The sequence below is a fragment of the Silurus meridionalis genome, chromosome 28 (assembly GCF_014805685.1).
Source record: "Silurus meridionalis isolate SWU-2019-XX chromosome 28, ASM1480568v1, whole genome shotgun sequence".
Lineage (NCBI taxonomy): Eukaryota > Metazoa > Chordata > Actinopteri > Siluriformes > Siluridae > Silurus > Silurus meridionalis.
Window position 1 is genome coordinate 9,768,825 of NC_060911.1, and position 22,597 is coordinate 9,791,421.

Consider the following 22,597-nt stretch of genomic DNA (forward strand, 5'->3'; position numbering starts at 1 on the left):
GTCACTGCTGTACTGCTCCAGCTGTTCCATCCTGCTCTAGGTTGAGTGATTTAATCCAGAGCATTGAAAAATTGATGATGAACTCATGTTAAATGTACAGAAACAAACTGTTCTAACGTAATGCAGTTAATTTGTGTAACTCACGTACACAATTGGATTAAGCAAATTCAATTTGTGGAAGAATGCTTAGCAGCCAGTGTTTCTTCTTGTTTTGGTTACTGAATTTTAGATTTGTGCATACCATTAATAACCTGCAGTAATATTTGTCATTAAATTATTCCAAGGTTACATGGATGGTAAGGGTGTTGTATGTGTTTCTTTTAGGGTTTGGATGAGGTCGAAGGTTCAGGCAGCTTTGCCACTAAGCTCTGGACCTACAGAGTTCTGCTGGAGCTGATCCACTGGAGCGACTCAGCTGCTAACGCCCTTCACCTCCTCCACTCTGAGCAATAACTCTAGATAATTACATCGTGCGTGGGGTAAATCTTGATATTCCCATATAACACAGCCAGCAGGGATGAGGCTCGGTTTTTCCTTTTTTTTTTTTTCTTTTTTTTTTGCTCATCACATTTACTTGATTAATAGATGACATTTTTTTAAATGCACAATATAATGGTATAAATAAAACATCAGCAAAGCAAGCTATCTGCTTATACACTGCACAGAGCTAACGTGAGCCAGCTAGATAGTCAATTTATTTAATGCTACCTCTCTAGCACCAGGCATCCAATGTTAAAAAGATAGCGAGCTAACTAGTTAAACAGTTTTTGGTTCATTAAAAACAGTAGTCACGCGTACAAGCGAGATTAATTCAATTCGGTTTAGCCCTGCCCATGTTGATTCAAGAATAAGACAAGGATGGTAATAAAATTTGTGCATTATGACTGTATGTTGAAAATGTTATAATTTGCATGCAAGGATTGCAACAGAAACCTTTTTTTTTCACCCTGTCATCTGGAGATCATGAGATTGAATGCCAAAGATGATGGGGTGAGTTTTATAATCTTTCTTCCACGATTTGCAATGACACTAGCCAGTCATGGGAATCATATGTGGAAGGGGGTGGATAGTGCTTTCCTCAGACTATGACATTGCCCTTTGCCCTGTGAAAAGATTTTGACTTTACATGTTTCAGAGGACGCAGGTGATGTACATCACCATCACCCGTTTGGTAGCTCTCCCTTACAAGAGCTAAGACTAAAGAGTATATTATGGAGAAAATGCATGGAAACAATCCCTAAAATAATGGAACTATATCCAACCAAATCAGCTATTATTTCAATGTATTTTTATTGTGATATTTTTTGTTCTTTTAAATGAAACGATAATGAGAGTAGAGCTAAGTCCATTATAAGGATTTTGCTGTCATATTGTTGGAGGCACAAAATAACTATTAAAAAACTTAAACTACTTAACTTGAACTAACCGATTCAATAACAACATATCATTGTGTTTTATTCCTTAGTTGTCGCATCTCTTTATAGTCAAATAAAATGTTGTGGACCAGTTAAGAAAAAGAAAAAAAAATGTATGAAAGATTTTCTTACATACTTAAAAAAAAATGTATAATAATTCCGTTACCATAAAAACAAACTCCTCTGGGACAAGACTTTCTTGTGTCAAAAAACATAAAACTCAGATTTCCCTCTGACACTGGAGACTTTTTTTCCTCAAATCTGTTTATAAGAAGATAAAATAGAACAAAGGCATTAATATAACCCTTAAAATGATTCAACACCTTCTGACCATTTAGATTTGAGAATCAAACAGTATTCTGATAAATCCTCATTATAGGTTAGCTTTTTTTACTTCCTAGCTATATCTCTCTTGAGGTAGGGGATTTCTTTCTAACCAGTCAGTAGAGGACGGATTTTTCTTTGTTTAGTTACTGTTACATTTATCAGCCAGTTATTTCTTTGTATTGTTTGTTTACCTGCATAACTTTTGTTTTTGTTGCTTTTTTTTGATTGGTCAATATTTCTCTTTTAATCAGTTGTGTTGTAGCTATACTAACGATAGCGATTGTAATAAAAAGAGGATTGTGGAAAATCAGGATGACGTGAAGCAATGTTGCTCCGTGTCATCTTTCCCACCCTTACGAATGACATCATGAATATAATATAATCATATAATCAGCTACAGATCTAGTCACAAGTTTGGACACACCTTCTCCTTTAGTGTTTTTTCTTTTTATTATTTTCATCATTGTATTTTTATACTGAAGACATCCAAACTAATAAATAACATGTATGGAATTATGTAGTAAACAAAAATTTGTTAAATAACCCAAAATATGTTTTATATTTTCAATTCTTCAACTTATCCACCTTTTGCTTTGAGGATAGCTTTACACACTCTTGGCATTCTCTTGGTCAATCTCGAGGAGCTCACAGGAATGTTGAGAGCTTGTTGGCTGCTTCTCCTTCACTCTCCAGTCTAACTCATCCCGAAACATCTCAAGTGGATTTTAATCGTTTGATTGTGGAGGCTAGGTCACCTGATGCAGCACTTCATCACTCTCCTTCTTGGAAAAAAAATACATCTTACATAAGCTAGAGGTGTGTTTGGGGTCAATGTTCTGTTAGAAAACAAATGATGGTCCCACTATATGCAAACTAGATGGAATGGCATGTCGTTACAAATTGCTGAGGTAGACATGCTGGTTAAGTTTGCCCTCAATTTTGACTGTCACTAACAGTTTTGACCAGCAAAGCTCCACCACACCTCTTTCTCTATGCTTCACAGTGGGAAACACATTTAGGAACCGTCTTCTTCACCCTCGATACATCTAACAAAGAATAAAACATTAAAAAATTCTGACTCTTCAGACCAAATGACAATTTTTTACTGATCCTAAAGCCCATTCCTTGTGTGTCTTGGCCCTAACAAGTCTATTTTGCTTATTGTTATTCCGAAGTAATGGTTTCTTTGCTGCAGTTCGACCATGAAGGCCTGAATGTAGTCACCTCTAAACAGTGGGTGTTAAAATATGTCTGGCACTTTGTCTACGAAAAGCATTTATGAAAACTTTCATTAAAGCTAAATGTAGATACTTTTGACAAATAAAAGGAAATTTAAAGAAAACATATTTTGGGTTGTTTAACACTTTTTGTATTTATTATATAATTCCATATAGTTTGTATTTTAAAGTTTGGATGTATTCACTATTTATGTACAATGTTAAAAATAAGTGGTGGGCGGTCAGGGCCAGCAAAGCATTCTCTGCTGGCCTAAACATCAGAAGCACTGACCTACATTTACAACCTAGATTCTAATATTTGTTCCATGAAATTGTATTAATTTATTTTCCAAAAGTTTACTCTCTTTATTTCGTTGCGTTTCTCCTATCTGCACTGCTTCCAGTACGTGTATGTGGCTATTAGATTTTTTTGTCCAATCAGATTTCAGCCTCTGTGTGCTGCCCTTCAATCTAATCGCCCAAGGCTTCAAAGTCTGTTCTGCTGGACTTCATAAATAGCTTTGTTTCTTTAACCAATCCGATTTCATATTCGTCTCACAGGGCAGCTAGCTGGCCCAGAGTAGCATCAGCATTTTTCCGTACTCTGATTAGTTGGTCAGAGGGAAACTGTTACAGCTAAGTTTGACTGGCAAAACACGTCTGAAGCACTGCACACATTAATACATCTGAGTTAGACTTTTTGATGCCTACAGAGCAAGATAAATTAATTTGGTCACGGACATTCTTAAAAAATCTATTTTCAAGAAAAGTTAGATGGCTAGGAGAGGTCGGCCAATCCCGAAGCTAGCTAGCTTATCTCAGCAAGGGTTTGTTCTCCACTTCCAGACCAGTGAATACGAGCGGTACCACTGGCTTACAGCATCTGAGGAATGGTGCAAATTATGAGTCTGCATCTCTGGTGAGTAGGTTGTATTTTATTTACAATTCAACGTTTTTGTCATGTTATTAGTCAATATTGATTCTGAACTGCTCCAGATGATGTACGTGGCACAGTTGCGGTTGTAGTGTAGAGGTTTTGAGTTGTTTTTAAATGGATTTCTTGCTTTAGTAAAATGGTATTCACCCTCAATATGTAAAATACCTCTCTCTCTCTCTCTCTGTAATGCCACGGGTTGTTATATTGCGTTTTTGTATTGTATTGATGGTTTCAATAATTGTGACCTGTTAGTAATGGTATTAGGTGGTGGATTAAGTTGGGTAAGTTCCCACTGAAGGCACAATTTCCAAATGCACGGCCCGCCACTAATAAAAATAAAGAAATAAGGAGAAGGTGTGTCCAAACTTTTGACTGGTATTGTGCATGCTGCTAGACAGATTTATATTTCTCAGTGCTTGACAAATGGCTGTTGGTCTTTTAATGTTCTTTCTTTCTTTGATTGATTGATTCCTCTAGTGAAGTTGGATTAAAGAAACAAACTTAAAATTAACTAGCCTGCTTAAAAAGTTAGCTGCCAGTGTGCTCGTGACCTGTATATCACAATAATAGACACACTATACACACATGCAAAATGTTATTTTTTTAACAATTCTGATGTTAAAGGACATTAGACACTAATGCTCTAATTCTTCAGTAAGAATTTAAAGGTCAAGGACACACTGAAAAGGACTAACACTGCTCATGTGCTGCAAAAAGTTTCATAAGTATTGTTTCACTGCCTGCAATGACATTGTTAAATGTAACATCATTGTAATATGGGCAGGTTTCCAGGGTCAGGAAACTGCTCACAAGGCCGTGTCAATAGGTTCGCACAGACATTTGAATTAGGCCCATTAAACGACTTCAATTTCATGAGGTAACTTTGCCAACAACTTCAGTGGACTGAACTGGCAAGTTTTCAAATAAGCTGAAATAGTGTTGAGTCATCAGTTTTGTTCATAATACCATGCAGCCAAAGGACTTCAGTGTCCATCTATCCCTCTATTTTAGTTTTGTTTTTGTTTTTTTGGAAGAATTGTTCATTACAATTAAGCGATAGTTTAGTTATTAGCTATAGATTCATTCAGTCTTCATAATCAGATTGTATTTGACTTTGGTCAAAAAGTTTATAGCCTAAAGCTAACTAGGTATCATAGCTAGGTATTTGTTAGTCGGGGAGTTAGAAATGTCATAGCCTAACAAGATTATACAACGATACTCATGGGCATCAATTGGGGCAAATGCTATAATTTTAAGCTAAATGAAAACTCATTAGGCTCTTTGCTAACTATCTACCTTATGGTTGCCAGTTGCTAGCAAATGTGTGCCATGTGAATAAGGCCCTTAGTTTTAAAAATGTTTAAGTTGTCTACCAGATTATTGAAACTGATTTGCACTATTAAGAAAAATATTGACTAGTCAGACAATGTCAGACGCATATCTTAGGCTTTTCATGCTTTATGTAATACAAGAACAGCAAATAAGCAGAAAACATATACTATAAAACATTGAAATTTTTAGGCTAAATAAACTAATATATATGGCAGGTTTCAGTCTATTTTGCTAGCTAGTTAGCAAACATTTAATACAGAATACTTCCTGGTTTGCATCCTGACTGATTCAAAGAGAAGCTGATTAGGATCTAAGTTAGATATGATCCTGGCATCATTTGGTGCCAAATTGAGGGCAACTTGACTGTACAAAATATTTTAATTTCACATTGTTTTTGCTGCTAATATTTGATAGTTTTTTTTGTTGTTGTTGAAAAATGTGCTAGTAAATATACACTCCATTATTAAATACTCCTAGTGCTAATCCTGAGGGGAGAGCGGAGAGGAGTTTAATTGTGAACTATGGAAGTATTGTTGCCGCAACATGAACTAACATTTTATCCAGCATCATATTAGTTTTCTTTTTTCTTTCTTTATATGAACAACTTTTTTCTTTATGTATTTATTTACTTTCTTTTTTCTTTTTTTTACTAAACCTGTTAAGAATTTGTGCCGGTAACACGCTGTGAAAATGTAACAAGTTACTTAATGCTGCTTAGTTTTTGCAAAGTGTTGTAGCAGTCTGTTTGCAAACCTGTTAATAACTGCTTTAAACACCACAAAGATACACAGTTTTCCACACTAACTGCTTCACCAAAAAAATGTGAGAATGTAGAAACTATTACATTTGTTTTGTATTTTTATTTATTAGAGGATGGTGTGGAGCATGATGAATAAATAAAATAAAAAAATTAACTAACTGTTTGGTGTGATTTATTCAAAAGATATTGGATCGGTTCCTGATGCCATATTGCCACATAAGCCTATGTTCCACCAGCAAAAATAAAACATACTTTACAGTTTATTTGAGGACTTGTCATTGTGTGCAGTCTAATTATGCTTATAACCAGACCCTGATGCATAGTTCCATTTATAGTTATGGTGACAACTAGTAAAGTTCAGGTGTTTCTGAGGTGTTTTTAATGTTTTCTGAGGTGATCCCAGAAAGAGATCCATTGTGCACATTCAAAGACAATATTTTTCCAGGGTGCACATAGTTCATCATGTTCTATCCTCCAATTCGGAGGCTTTTGTGAACAAGTCAGTGCATGTTCACTTTCTTCACTCATTCTATTATAGATAATAATTCTAATTATTCAGGAATGTAGTGTAGTGTGTACTTCAGATTTTCAGATCAGATTTTTCTAGGACCCAATCAAATAGATTGTTTTGCTACACGGTGGTATCAAAAAGTTTCAAGACTAGTTTTGTAACACGCCAACAGATAGCATCACAATCCTGCACACAGTCACAGAGAGCACCAAACTTAATAAGTCAGTGTGCCAAAAGACGTCGTTCGTGTGTACGTCAGGACCTGTGCAACTGGTTTTCTTGCCAAAACAACATGATCTTACTTCTGCACCCACCATACTAGCCAAATTTGGCTTCTGCAACCTTCGCCCTCTTCCAAAAATGGAGATCCAGCTCAAACGCACCATTGTGGAGATCCAGTGGGAATAGGGGAAGGAGCTTGACACACTTTGAGAAAAACACTCATAACGTGTGTAAACGTAGATAAATAAAGTGCTTTTATTATTTATTTATTTTTATTTTAAATATTGCTAGTCTCAAAACTTTTTGATACCATCTATTATATATGTAAACGTTTTTACATTCAAAAATACCCAAATCTCTGGCAATGTTTTGCAATTATTATTTTATGCATTGTCACATTTATAAAGATTCATTCAATCTTTTGATAGGGTTACACCTTAATGGCCCAAAGAAACATTTCTTTTCTGTCTAATTTTCTTTATTGCCTGGATGGCTTTACTATCTCTGACCTTTATAGCTTTCCCTATAAAACTATGAATCTCAGGGAGTTTTTCCTTGCCACAGTCGCCACCAGCTCGCTCATCAGGGGCAAACTTACACTTATAAAGAACATATTCACCAGATTATCTGTGTAAAGCTACTTTGAGACAATGTTCATTGTTAAAAGCGCTATACAAATAAAAATGAATTGAATCTCAGGATTCACTGCTTTAACTACATGCTGCTGTCTGAGGCAATCATTTTGGATACAAGTTTGTGTTGTGGTATTTATTTGTTATTCTGTGAATAAATTTTAAGCTCCTGTCTTTGTGTTTCACTAGGCAACTCTACTCCATGCTCATCAAGCAGGTTTTGGGCAACAAAATGAAGTCACCTATTTAACATTTATTGGATTAAAAATAATCAGAAAGAGACACTTTTAGGAACGGAAATAATATTAGCACACAACCTCGGCTGATAACGTGGTGGAATAGTAGGACGTTTAATTGAAATGTTTACGTTTATCTCTAAAACCAGATGCAATTACAGTAGAAAACCTCCTGAGATGGCAAGATGAAGAAATCATGAGAAGAACTAGAAAGGGACTAGAACTATAAATGTTCTGTAATTTCTCTAAAAAATTTCTGTTCTGTAACTGTATATATACAGACAATATACTACACCTCAGTGGTGTCCTAAAAAAGGAATTCTCTACACAAATGCAAATTTCAGGCAATAGACAGACCCTTACTAGATTGTTTTTATGCCATAATTAGAGACATACATACATAAACTATACAGTGTGTTGAGAGTGCAGGTCAGAAGGCAAAGTTTACACACACATATATCAAATTCTTAAGCTACCTTCCAAAATTTGCAGTTTATTATTATATCCCTGCTGTTTATAACAGTTCAAATAATAATATTTAAACATGCAATAATCTTAGTACGTGTTATTTGCATCTGTGCATCTACCAATTTGCCTCCTGCCTCTACTTTCTCTGATGTAGGTCCAGAGCCTTCTACAATGTGATGACACAAGATTGATATTATCCTGAGCCAAAAATGATATGCGGTCTCCCAATAAGGTTCATGTTTTTTCCAAAGTTTTGATTTTTTATACAGTGGTACCCCGCTTATCGACCGGCTCGGACATCGACCTTTTCGTTTAGCGAACAGATTTTCGACCGAAATTTGCGCCCGCTGAACAACCAAATGCCCGCTTATCGACCTTTTTTTAACCCCTTCCCATGTGGAGCATTTATTTTTTTTGTTACTTTTGTAATGTTTTTAATTTATACTTTTTACTGTATTATTGTCAGAAATCCACCTGCCACGTCCCCTTCGGCGGCTGTCAAAACCTCCACTTTCCCTGAAGCCCCCGGCTTCAACAATGCACACCTTGGGCTCATTATTCACTCATCCCCAGCTCCTATATAAACCCCTCATTCACCCACACTCCTTTTCAGTTATTGTTGGTATGTGAAGGTGTTTGGTGCATGTTTGTCTGTGGTTTCCCTGTCACATGTATTCCTATGCGTTTCTTCCTTTCCGGACTTCACGCGCTCACCCCGGATTACCTTTTTCCTCCCGTGCGTTCGCGCGTGGACCTCGCCCCTCCAGGGAGTACCACGGATATCTCTCTCTCGTTTGTCAGGATTCTATGGACTGCCGTGTGTGTGTGTGTGTGTGTGTGTGTATTTGTGTTAAACTCTCCGTGTTTTCATTAAACCAAAGCAAACTGTGCTCCGGCTTTGCCTCCGCTCATTACGCTGCATAACAATTATATACAGTATTATTTATGTACCTGTATTATTTAGTATTGATACTGCTAAAAACAGGGCAAAAATTGTTAATAAATGGGTATCGGTGGAGGTCAGGAACGGATTAATTGGTTTTCCATTATTTCTTATGGGATAATTACATTCGCTCTTCGACCTTTTCGCATTTCGACCGGTTTTGAGAAATGGATTAAGGTCGATAAGCGGGGTACCACTGTATCTCGGTTTTTGTTTTGATCATGTTCTCTCAACGAATTAAAAAATCACCACAATCAGATAACTGACAGCCAATCTGCGTTTGGAATCCCTCCTCGACAACCAATCAAATCATGCCAATTGCAAGTGGAGTGGAATTTACCCTAATAATAATTACAAACATAATGTTCCCTGGTGGTCTAGTGGTTAGGATGTGGCGCTCTCACCGCTGCGGCCCGGGTTCGATCCCTGGTCAGGGAACCAACCCCAGCCACTCTTAGTGCCGGTCCCAAGCCCGGATAAATGGGGAGGGTTGCGTTAGGAAGGGCATCCAGCGTAAAAACGTGCAGAATCAAACATGCGGATTGTCCGCTGTGGCGACCCCTAGAGGGTGAAGCCAAAAGAAAGTTAGTTAATAATTACAAAAATAATACTAATAATAATTTTGAGATATTGAATGCCCTATACTATATATTTACGTAATTTAAAACACCATAATTAATTTAAAACGTTTACAAGAATATTTTGTCTTCATGCTCTATATTAAGTATGTATATGGTACACTGAAAGAGCTTCAAAGACGTAATTCCAAATGAGGTTGAATACTGCCATCTACTGGGAAAAAAGGGATACTGGAATACACTTCTGAACAAAATCTTAAAACCGGGTGAAACATTCCAAGTATTTAGATCATAACCAAGTTCAAAAGATTAAGACCATAGCCTTTAAAAGTTCAAATCTGTGCAAAAGTATGGCTTTAATGTCATTGTCCTTCAGACAGTCACACTGTCATGATCTCCTGATGGCAAAAGCAAAAAGGCTTTCTGTTTTTGGCAGGATTGTTGAGCTGCACAAGCAAGGGCTCTCGCAACACACCATTGCTGCCGAGGTTGGACGCAGCAAGACAGTCATTTTAAATTTCTTAAAAGATCCTGAGAGGTATTGGGACAAAAATGTGGTAGACCCAAAAAAATTTCACTTGCACTGAGCCGGAGGATCCGAAGGGCTGTCCGTGAAGACACAGGCCGATTCTCAACCCAAATTAAGGCCCTTACTGACACTGACTGCAGCCCAATCACTATAAGACGACACCTTCGAGAGAAAGGCTTAAAGAACAAAAAACGTCTTCAAAAGCCACATCTCCTTTCACACCACAAACTTGCCCTTTTGGAATTTGCAAAAGAGCACCAAATATGGGACACTGAAAGATGTAAGAAAGTTTAATTCTCGGACGAGAAAAAACCGGGATGTTCCTAATGGCTTCCAACAATACTGGCATGACAAGCAGAGGCCACAGGAGATGATTTCTACACGGCACAGTGGAGGAGGCTCCATCATAATCTGGGGTGCTTTTTTCCTTCAACAGGAAAATGAAGCTTCAGGTTGCGCAGGGGCGTCAAACGGCAGCTGGCTATGTGGACATGTTGCAGCAGACATCCCTCTTGACTTAGGGCCCTCGTCTATGTGGTAATGACTTGGTCTTACAACAGTACAACGCTCCAGTTCACAACGCCCGCTTGACAAGTGACTTCCAGGACAATACTTCTGGACCATCCTGCATGTTCCCCTGATCTAAATCCCCTTAAGAATGTTTGGGGATGGAAGTTATCAACAAGTATGGGGCTACTCACTACTGAGACCGTTTTTGAGACTTTTAGTCCTGCTGTGGGTATTTAGGTTCCCTGGTGGTCTAGTGGTTAGGATGTGGCGCTCTCAACGCTGCGGCCCGGGTTCGATCTCCGGTCAGGGAACCAACCCCAGTAATTAGGGTTGCACAAACCTTAGTGCTGGTCCCAAGCCTGGATAAATGGAGAGGGAAAGGCATCCAGTGTTAAAAAAAAAGCATGTGCCAAATTAAACATGCGGATGATGCCGAAAGAAAGTTTAGTTCTGTTGTGGGTATTTCAAAGGTTTTAAACTTTTGATCAGCTGATGATCAGCCTGAGTGTAAATGCAGTTTTTAATAAATTGCCTACTCTCTATTTTTTGTCTCTTGCTACTTTTTCTTCTTTTGACATTTTGAAGCAGTACTTACAACCTGGTTATGATCCACCACAAAATGCGAATACTTGGAATGTTTCCCCCCGTCTTAAGATTGTGTTCAGGAGTGTATTTTCACCAGTAATAAAAAAAATTCAGTCTGTTGAAAATGTTATTCACAAAGAATTCTTATTCCAAGCACATGGAATGGCATTTACTATAATTTTATTCTCTTTTAGTAAAGCCATATATTTTCCAGAGAATTCAGAAAATGGGCAATGCTTATCTTTCAACTAGCTAACAGAATAGAAATGACATAGGCTGTATATTTATAATAATAATAATACAAATAGAAACTTCAACAACTCCAATGACTTTTTCGCTTTTGTTAATATTCATTAGGACCTTCTTTTTGATTTTGTGTGGATTATTATTATTATTATTATTATTGTTATTGTTATTATTCTTATTGTTAATATTATTATTATTATAGTTATTATTATTATTATTATTATTATTATTATTATTTAATTAAGCTACTAAGAAACATGAACAACCGTGTAGAGTGTATAGTGTAGTGTGTTCTGATGTGATGAGGCCTGCACAGGGAAATTTCAAGAGGGTAATGCAAAAAGCAGGTATTTTCCTAAAGGTTTGCTAGGTTGTCATACCTTGGTTCTGTCTTTCTATAGAGGTTCTGCTTATATCTTCCACAAACTGAAGAGCTCTTCAAGATGTCAAAACCACTCCTGATTGCAAACTACGCATGCGCAGGAAACCCTTTCATCGGAGCGGTTAGGTACTACTGTACTCGCACTAATGGCGGAGTACGCATGCGCAGTGCAGCCTTTACCGGAGCCCTAATGGCGGAGAACGTACGGTCGCCTTTCGACTATCGGGAGCCACCGACTCTCGACAGCGATGGAGACGGTGGCAAGCCTCCGCCACCCCGGGGGTTAGTGAACAATCCGTTTTCCGGGCCGGAAACGGGGCGATACGTTAATGCTAAAGAATCGCATGCGTTCTGTCTTTAAGCAGCCCAAAGGGTTCCAGTCCCATCGGCTATCGTGCTAAGCTAACGTGTTTGTTTCTCTTGTCCATATAACAGCAGCCGTGCATGTTAAACCGGAGCGCAGTTTTCTTTACCGTTTTTCAAACTGCAAATCGTATTTATTTCCCCCGTCATTCGAAATGTTTAAAGTGGGGCTGCACGGCAAGCAAATAAAATAACATTCAATAGGCTATTTTAGCTGTATCGTTACCTGTAGCTATGCTAGCTGTAGATGTGCATGGACAGTGTTTATACCCCAATCAAACCAGTCACTGTGCTCATTACAACACTGCATGCTTCTGCAACAAAGCACAGCCATCTTTATTAATGATTTATTAATTCCCACGTTTATCTGTACATGTGCATGTATAATGCATTATATATATATATATATATATATATATATATATATATATATATATATATATAAAAACACAATTAAACACATACATAAATGCATACAAATATGTACTAGAACCTTGATGAACCTGTTTTTGTATGAAAACACGTTCTGTGGGACTGCAAAGTACTGTCATGTACACATATACACACACACATATACACACACACATATACACACACACACTCATACATGCATGCATACAAATATGTACTAGAAAAATAAGAGAACATTGATGAAACTGTTTTTGTATGAACAGGACTGCAAAGTACTGTCCTGTGTCATGTACACACACACACACACACAATATAGAACCTTGATGAACATGTTTTTGTATGAAAACACATTCTGTGGGACTGCAAAGTACTGTGTCATGTACTCACACATATACATGCATACACACAACTATGTACTAGAATATAAAACATTGATAAACCTGTTTTTGTATGAAAATGTTCTGTGGGACTGCAAAGTACTGTCCTGTGTCATGCCAGTCACATGGCACAAATTGCAGGAACCATCACAGTCTTTGCATAGGCCTTGATTTGTGCCACATATTATAAGCTGCTGCAAGTGGTAATTGTGACAATGAAAGTGTTGTCATCTTGTAGGCGAGTGTGTGGCCGAAAGAGAAAGGGCACTCCTGTGAAGGTGTGCGATCGTGCATATGTAACGGAGGATGAAGAGGAAAGTTTGTCTGAGCACAGTTACAGCCCAGGTGTGTACACACACACACACACACACACACACACACGCACACACTTTTCTAATGTTCAGTGTATTGTGTTCTGAATTACAAACTAGTAGTCCAGAGAACAAGTAGGTTCAATTACCTGCAAAAGAACATGACCTATATTTTCATTTTGTATGCATGTTTAAATATAACACTAAACCTGGCAACCTGCTGCACTACCCACATATTGGTTATTTTTATTTCTTTTTCTGCCTTTTGAGTAAGACGTAATCTATTTATTGCACACAATAAATATAAGCAACAGAGAACCTGTGGATATGGTGTGTTTTGACAATTATAAATGACAGGGCTACTGTTCACCTGAACTGTTTTTTACTACCTAGCATCAATTTTTAATTTATGAAGTATGTGTATCATATGATTTTTTTATCCATTTGTAGTTACATTTCTATTGTTGGAGAATGGCAACCCTTAGAGGGGAAACATGTTCACTTGTCTTATTAAAGGTATTAACAGTTATTTACGCACCCTGTTCCTCTTCCTCAAAGTCCCTATAAGAGTTGACCTAATTTCCTAGTGGAAAATGGTGACTAAACCCCAAAACCACCCATGGTTTTAGAATGGGAGGTTTAACAAAGATTGAAATTGTTCATTCAGAGAAAATTGTCATCCATATATTGTGTAATCCTGTCATTTATATTTGACCACGAATGGTACTGTCAGATGTAGTATTAAATAGAGATTTGCAATAAAAAAAAAACTAGGCATGATGAGAACATAATGATGGCAAACACTCCTTTGTTTTACAGGAGAGGGGCAATACCCAGACGAAGCAGAGGACCGACTTCCCCCTCCGAACAGTCCGTACTATCTTGCTGATCCGTCACAGCTTTGGTGAGATTTTCTTTCTTACAGCTCACGCATTCAGATTGAAGAACCAAAATCGAGCTCAAGACTCTAAATGAGATGCTGTTTGTGGGTGTATATGATTACATTCTCAGTGTATCGGAGCTAGGCGAAGAAGGTGCCAGTGGTGTTCGAGGCCCTGTGCTTTTTCCCCCTCTACCGCCTAACTGCAGAATCAGAGAAGTGCATTGTGGCAGCCAGGTACGACTGGTCGTCATAGCGATCAGAGATATTGCTAAAGGCGAGGAAATAACAGTGGACTACAACTTGGCTGAGTGGGGAGAAAATGCATTGGTAATCAAGCTCAGTTATTGATTTGTTTTTGTAAAAGAACACTCTGTTTTTTCTATTGAATATCTGATTGTTGGTAACTTTTCCAGGCTTTCCATCGCTCTGTATCACCACGTGGATTTGAATGCGCCTTTAATCCTGACAGCAATATTAAGAAGGTGATATGTCTTAGATATACATACAACTTATAACATGCTTTCGCCAAATCTTGATATAAAATTTTTCCTGTAATTAACTCATTAAGCATGTAGACCGGAAATTTTTTTTTTAAATAATTATAACAAGCCATTAAAATAAAATTTTGGAAATAAATTCAAGGATGATCTTTTTTTGATGTTTGTCTCTTTTGTTCTGCAAAAAAAAGTTTATTTGTTAATGTATGTATTATTGATAGTATATTGAAAATGAAATATAAATACAACTAATATTGCTGTGCAGCAGTTTTTCACTAGTCTTTGCCTACTTGTGTTTGTAGGAAGAAGAGGCAGCTCCCTCTCTCCCTCTATCTCTCACAGTATCAGACTACCTCACACCTTCCTGGTCTCTTTCTCCTTCATCATCGCCGCTGTCTCGCTCCGAAGCCAGTGATTCAGACCGAGAGGAGGATGAAGAAGAAGAGGAAGATGAGGAAGAGGACGATGAAGAGGACGAGGACCTTGAAGAGCTGAGGGGCCGCATGATGCGTCGGCGCAAGAAGCGGAAAACAACGAATAGCGTGGCTAAAAAAAAGTCTCAACCCGGCTCTCTTTCCTTCCCGCCATCCTCCTCACCTTTTCAGACACCTTTAGCCCCGCCCACCACAAATATAAACAATAACATAAACATAAACATTGGCCGCACTGCAAGCAGGAAGCAGCACTGTCCTCACTGCGGCCGCCATTTCCGCTCTCTTGCTCGGCACCTTGAAAAGCACCACGATCAGCAACCGGAAATCCGGAACGCCATGGAACTGTCACACGGCCCGCGACCCTCAAACTCACCGTCCTCACCACACACACGCTCACAGTCATTCACCACACCACAGCCCACTGCTTCTTCGTCCTCCACTTCAACCACCCCCAACCTCTTCTCTCGTGACACGTCTGGTCCCGGTTCAGCAGCCATGTCATTCTCTCTCTCCCTTTCTCCTCCGTCACGCCGGCCTTCCTCCAAAAAGAGCCCTGCCCCCACTACCACCACAACCAGAAAGAACGCAGCTCCTACAGCAGCAGCAACTGTGAAAAAGTCCTGTAGTCCACCAGCCAAAAGGGGCAGACGGTCGAAGAAGGAGAAAGAAGAGAAGCAAAAGAAGCAGGAGGAGATGGAACGAGCGAAAGAGGAAGCTCCACCCACTCCAGGCCGAAACGTAGAGGAGGAAAAGGAGGAGATAGAAGATGAGGAGCTGGATCTGACTGAAATGAGGGATGATGACAGTGGAGAAGAGAAGAATGGTGCAAGGTATTCAAGTAGTGTTTTGCATCACTGCTTTGCACTTTATTGTGGTTTAAATTAAAGTTTTAGATTCATTCTAATTCTCTCTAATTATAATAATAATAATGATTCTGTGATTCTTTACTGTGTACGTAAAAAATTTATTGTCTTAAATGTATTTCTCTTCCTCAGCTCTCACCGTTCCCACGTGTCTCCCCTCCTGTCCTCTCTCTCCACCTTGGTTTTGTATCTCCGACGTCAGCAGCACACGTCTTTCCTCTCCCTCTCACGTTCAAGCAGCTCGGCAGAGGCCTGGCGACTGCTATGCCACTCCAGCCTGGCGCTGCTCATCCTCTACAACCGCCATCGCGAGTGTGAGATGGCAAAGCTGACCATAAATGACTACCGCAGCCGCATTACTCCTTCCCCTAACTCCAGCTCTCCTCTCGAAGCGTCTTTGTCCCCTTTCGAGCGGCAAGTTTTGTGCCACCGGCCCCGTGTGGGCGTTTTAGGAAAGCGCGGTCGGATCCAGTCGCTAATCCTACCACCTCACTCTGAATCCTGCCTCGATTTGCTTATGAAAACATCCACGGATGTGAACGTTGATCCTGAAAGCCCTTACGTGTTTTCTCGGCCGTTTCATTCTCCAGCCACCCCTTTGCGTGGCACGGACCTCCTGCGTGGATTAGCGCGTGCCAGCGGAGCTAAAAACCCTACAGCATTGACATCACCACGCACCCGTAGGCAAGTTGCCATCCTCACCCAGCTCCTGCTGATGGATGAAGGAGAGAAGGAGAGGCTTGAGCACTTCCTGCACAACGAGTATCACGTCACCCAGAGCTGTGCCCGGATTGGACAGGACCCGGCGCTGATGGGCAGAGTGGGCCGTGTCGTGCTGTATGGGGAGAGGGATGGAGTGTTGTTCAGAGGAATGAGCCTCAAACACATCTGCCTCGAGCTGGACGGTGAGCATCGAAAAAGGAAACCAAAAATCATTTGGCAGCATTTCTGCTGTTTGAATGATACTGATTTTTAAATATTTGCTTTTCTTTTCTCTTCCTTTTTTAGTAATGTCTGGGAATTCAGCGGATTCGTTCTCGGAGGAGTCAGACGGAGAGGGAGAGAAAAGTAATGAGAAACCGCAGGTGGGAAAGGCAGCAGGAGTGAACGGGCGAGGGCCACCTAAAAACAGTGCCAGTCCCGTCCCTTCACCCACTACACCCGCCCCCTCAGGTTCTCGCAAGAGGCGGTGTGCACAAATAAAATCAGGTAAGAACGCCATGTAGTTATGTGTTCCAGAGAATGATTTAACGCATAATTTATACTGCATGCTCTTTCTCATTTAGTGAAAAGCATAGATGTGTTTGTGTCTAATCCCTCATTCACAGTAGCATGTATTTTATTCTTTTATATGAAAAATGATCATTTGGATTTGTTATGCATAATTTGCCAGAATTACGGATGCTAGCTAGAACACCCCCCTGCTAACCTAAGCCTTGTTGGCAATTGTGAATGGCAAAATGTAATTTTTTTACAGCCTCTGTACAATACGTTATTGTTATGGCATTTGGACAGAACATTTCCTTTACGTTTCAGGCAAACGTGGTGTACTGAAGAGGCCGTGGTCAGAAGCAGAGCGGGTCGCTGTGGAAACGCACCTGAAGCGGAACATCGTGGAGCTGCGGGTCCCAGCGAAGGCAGACTGCGAGCGATGTTTGCAGCACTGCCCCCTACTGGTGAGCAACCAGCGTGACTGGCGAGCCATTAAATTCTACTGCCACAACCGGATTCAACTACTGAAGAAACAGGGGCGCGGAGGAGGGGCTGTCTGTTAGCTCAACACGCATGCGTGCACACACATTCTCTCTCACACACACACACACACCTCACAAACCACACAAATAATGAGGGAGAGACTCTTACCCACACATTCAGTGCTGGAACCATGGTTTGAAAAGGTGACCATACTTTTTTTTTTTTTTTGGATTGCTGTGCATCAGTGTTTCTATTTGGACCCCCCTTCTCCTCACACACATACACACACTCACTTATACGTCCTTATACATTGTAAGTGACTGTATACAAGCGTGTCTATTGAATACACACATACAGACAGAGAATGACACGCACACACTCTGGAATGTTGGACTAAGTAGGTGACGACACACACACACGCACACTTGCCCGCACAAACACAATACTTTTGTGTCCTTGTACATTTCAGCATTTCACCCCAAACATACTCACATCAAGAGTTAGTCAATATAAACTATGAACTGACCTCTTATGCTCGCCATTGACCTGCACTGGGACCGAGGAGTGTGTTTAAAACACCTGACAAAGCAACTCAAAACACATCACATATGGACCGCAGCAAAGGATGTAATTATTCCTCTAGGAACTCTTTATTTTTTTTTTTAATACACGATGATGCTAACCTTGTATGTCTGGTCTAGTCTCGCTATTGGACTGATTATGATAAACGTCTGTATAAAGATCTGACATTTCTGTACCTGTCACTGGCAAACAGTTATTTTGGGACCATGTTAAGTTCATGTTCCAGAGAAACTTTCACAGCAAATCTACTACGCTAACGTGTTGAATTGCAATTATGAAGGTGGTTCTCGGTTCCAGTCCCATTGAGGTGACACACCAACACCAAGTGATGACGACATTGCAAAATGCTGTTACGATTTCAAGAAGTATTATTCCTCTAAATGTGTAGTAATGGTTTCCCAGTAAAACACCAGCTCCCCAGTCAGCTAGCTATCCATTTTAACTACTCCAAGGACAACAATGAAGTGTAAAGCTAACCAGCATATAAATATAATAATTCAATGTAAATGAGTGATACTAGCTAAACAACACCTTATTTTTTATTTTATCCACTGTATTTATAAAGATAAATATGTAGAATTAAGTGTGTAATAGTATCTAGCTAGCAACTTATTCATTTTAGCAACTTAAAGGACAACCCCTCAGTGTACAATTAGCCAGCTAAGAGAAAAAGCTCCAAACTGGAATATCTTTCTAATCATAGCTATACTATTGATGGCTAACCCATGACAATGCTAGCCATATTGCTATTTTACAAACCTTTTACTGCATTATTTTGTAAGTAGAAAATCTTTTTTATCTAACTAACACTTTTTTATTATTTATTTTTTTAATGCTAGCAAGCCAGTGTACTATTTATGGTATTAAATTCGCAGAGTGATAAAAATCCTGCGAGCTTCTTTTAACATATTTGCATATTTGATAAACCATAAACTTCATGACATACAAAGTTCTTAAAATATAGTAAGCATGATGGCTGTCTTTATTATCTAAAGGGATAATCGCTAACTACCAAGCTAGCCAGTGATTTATTTGTAGTCACTGCAATAATGCAACCCTACAATTGAACTAAAAGAGAGAGAAAACATGCTGTAAACGATTTGTACTAATGTTAAAATTTTTATTTAAACAGAATACATTTAAATACACCACCAGGGACTGGAACTGATTATCATGAAATTAAATTGAGTAAATGCATCAAGTTGCACTGAACCTGGTATTTTCCCCCTTAAAGTCAGTGTACATGTAAGTCTGTATAAACATGGACAGAAACCTTTTTATTATTATTATTAATGAAGCTAGCCAAGGATTTCCTGTTCTCTCCTTTTTACAAATTTTTTTTTTAAGATTTGCCTATAGACAAAGAGGAGGTGAAATCCATGTAAAATTGTCCCATTTCTTTTATTTCATCCAATAATTATCTTACAACAATCTGAATTTTTAAATGTTTGTTTTTATGGTTATATATTCAGCAGTATTTTATATAAGCTAAAATCCCGGTGTGATCATGTTAATCTTTTACCAACTTTACCTTCGTTTATTTCAGGGGTTTTTTTTCCCTCCCTCTCCAAGTATCACACATACTTGAACCTTATTTTTTCCATTAGGTTTTATAAATATTTTTTAATGTTCACCCCCAACCTCTATCCCCAGACCATTGTCTGTATGTTGATTTAAAGTATAAGAAACTCGTATTGGCGTGATAGCTAGCTTTGTGAAAGTGTACAGTCTGTAAATATCGACTTATATAAGTGCTTTCCGGGTTGTGTTTTCTTAAATGGCATTGTAAAGATTTTAGAGGAAAAGCTGTTTAGACACACCGATTAATGTATGTCCACTGCAAGAAATAACACACCTTTATTTGCATTTTGGAGCTTGTGCTGTGTTTAATTGCAGCTTGATATTTATTAAGGTAGATTGTGTGTATAGACTCCACAAGACTTCTGAAGGTGTTCTATAATATCTGAAACCAGGATGTTAGCAGCAGATCCTTTAAGTTGTGAGGTAAGGAGTCGATGGATTTACTTGTTTGTCCCACACATCCCACAGATACTCAATCTGACCTTGGAGGGCCAACAACGTTTATCAGAGCATCAGAACTTAGTGCCAAGTGACACAACTGCATCAGGCTATCCACATGGCTCACGTGCCAATTGTAGCTTTTGGTGTTAGACAGGGGTCAGTATTAGCATTGTGACTGTTTTGGAGCTACACGGCCCTAAACACTGTAATGCACAGTGTGTTCTGATGCCTTTATCATAAACAGCATTCATTTTTCACTACTTATCCTTTCATGGACCTCTTTGGGAGATACTAAGAAAAAGCTCATAAGTCCTGCCACTTTGCCAATGGCTAAATTCTGGCTAGAAAATGGTTTAAAGCTTCTCCAAAGTCGTTCAATTCCATTCACTTGTAGGGCTGGATATCGTTCAAAAATATTCTATAACAATACCTTGAATTCGATACTGGTTCCTGAACGAAACTTTATTCGATACCGATTTTTAAAAATCATTTTTAACAAGATTATATTACACATTATCTCAGAGAAACTTTAATTTTATTTTTTCAGGTTGTAAATGTTTTTCAGGCTTATCTCCTGAGCCACTACACAAAGGAACAAAATCACAATATATCAGTGCAAATAGTTTTAATCACAGTTTTAAATCAATTAATTTGAATAAAGTTTAAGCAGTTTTAAATCAGTATATGTGAGGCTCACTGCTGCTTAAGATCACTGAATCACTCAGCAGTTCTTCCTCAGAAAAATTAGCATGTCTGCTTTTTCAGGAGACAGACAAGCCCGCAGCTGACTGATAATGTCAATAACATTGACTCCATTGCTAAAAAGGCCTAGTAGAAGTTATACTTCCTTCGCCAGCTGAAATTTAACCTGCCCCAGGAGCTGCTGAAACAGTTCTACTCGGCCATCATGGGGAGAGGGTGTCCTGTGTAGATCTATAACTGTCTGGTTTGGTTCAACTACCAAATCAGACATCAAGAGGCTACAGCGGACAGTCAGGACTGCTGAGAGAATTATATGTGCCCCACCGCCCAATCGCCAAGACCTTTACTCTTTCAAAGTCCCACACTCTGTTCGAACTGTTGCCCTCTGGTCAGCGCTACAGAGCAACGACTACCAGAACAGCCAGGCACAAATACGTTTTTTTCCCCACAGGCTCTACTCAGCATGAACAATTAAAATATTCATAACTACACATTGTCCATTATAACTCACACATTTATACATAGAATCCAATGGTGCAGTTTACAAATGAGTTATGATGGACAATGTGTAGTTATGAATATTTCAATTGTTCATGCTGAGTCTGTACTTTTTCCTGCACTGGAAGCTCCTGACGCTAAGTCAAGTTCCTTGTGTGTGTAAACATACTTGGTAATAAAGCTATTTCTGATTCTGAGTCTGATAGCATAGGTCCTAATAAATACAGTAGGACTAAGTCACAACTCACAAACTTTAACTTAACTTAAAAAGAACACAAGCAGTTTGATGATTGTGTATGGTTGTTTACCTCTCGGAGCCCGTCATAGCGCCACTATCTTCATCAGTAATGGAGAAGGACTCTTGTGGTGGGCATTTTCAAGGAGGTCCTGGAACAGGAAATTGCTGAGGATGACTGCACCGGCTCGGTGCTCTTGCTATTGCAAATATCGCATGACATTGTTGTAGACCTTGGCAAAATGTAGCCACACGTTTGATTGTTTTAACATCTTTTAAATCTATGCTACGGGGGTTTGGACTCTACACTACACTACAGCCTCACATGTAAGACTCTGGGCGAAACCAGTGTAAACTATCGATTTTCCCTGGTGCTTCGCCACAGCCAGTCACCCTCATTTTATTTGGGCATGTCAAGCACGTTTACTGGCTTACTGACATTGACAAGATTAAACCTTTAGGTATCGAAATTTGGTACCGAACGAAAATAAATTTTCAGATACTCTATAGTAACGAGGCAATTCGGTCAGTGCTCAAAAAGATCGATCTCGATACCCAGCCCTATTAAACTTTCTTTCGGCTTCTCCCATTAGGGGTCGCAACATCGGATTATCTGTTTTCATGATCCACGTTTGATTTGGCACGTTTTTACGCTGAATGCCCTTCCTACCGCACCCTCCCCATTTATCCAGGCTTGGGACCGGCACTAAGAGTGCACTGGCTTGTGCAACCCTAATGGCTGTGGTCGGTTCCCTGACGGGGGATCGAACCCGGGCCGCTGCTGTGAGAGCGCCGCATCCTAACCACTAGACCACCAGGGAACACAGCCCTATTCACCTAACTTACTGCCCTAACATGTCCCAATGTCCCACAGGACAGGAGAACAGGAACCTT

General features: G+C 39.2%; 1 protein-coding gene across 1 annotated transcript; it reads left to right on the forward strand.

Moving 5' to 3' along the window:
* Positions 1-11,969: 11,969 nt before the first annotated feature.
* LOC124381585 lies at positions 11,970-20,112 on the forward strand. The gene is made up of 9 exons (XM_046843355.1): positions 11,970-12,112; positions 13,220-13,326; positions 14,112-14,196; positions 14,304-14,502; positions 14,589-14,657; positions 14,975-15,936; positions 16,102-16,874; positions 16,978-17,178; positions 17,506-20,112. The coding sequence occupies exons 1-9, from the start codon at positions 11,991-11,993 to the stop codon at positions 17,742-17,744; spliced, it is 2,757 nt and encodes a 918-aa protein (XP_046699311.1). The 5' UTR covers positions 11,970-11,990; the 3' UTR covers positions 17,745-20,112.
* The last annotated feature ends 2,485 nt before the right edge of the window (positions 20,113-22,597 follow it).

Excerpts from the sequence above, each read along its gene's own strand:
- LOC124381585 (XM_046843355.1), top strand. The coding sequence starts at position 11,991 with ATGCGCAGTGCAGCCTTTACCGGAGCCCTAATGGCGGAGAACGTACGG. Across the intron at positions 12,113-13,219 it reads AAGCCTCCGCCACCCCGGGG|GCGAGTGTGTGGCCGAAAGA; the intron begins GTTAGTGAACAA and ends GTCATCTTGTAG. Across the intron at positions 14,197-14,303 it reads GCTGATCCGTCACAGCTTTG|TGTATCGGAGCTAGGCGAAG; the intron begins GTGAGATTTTCT and ends TTACATTCTCAG.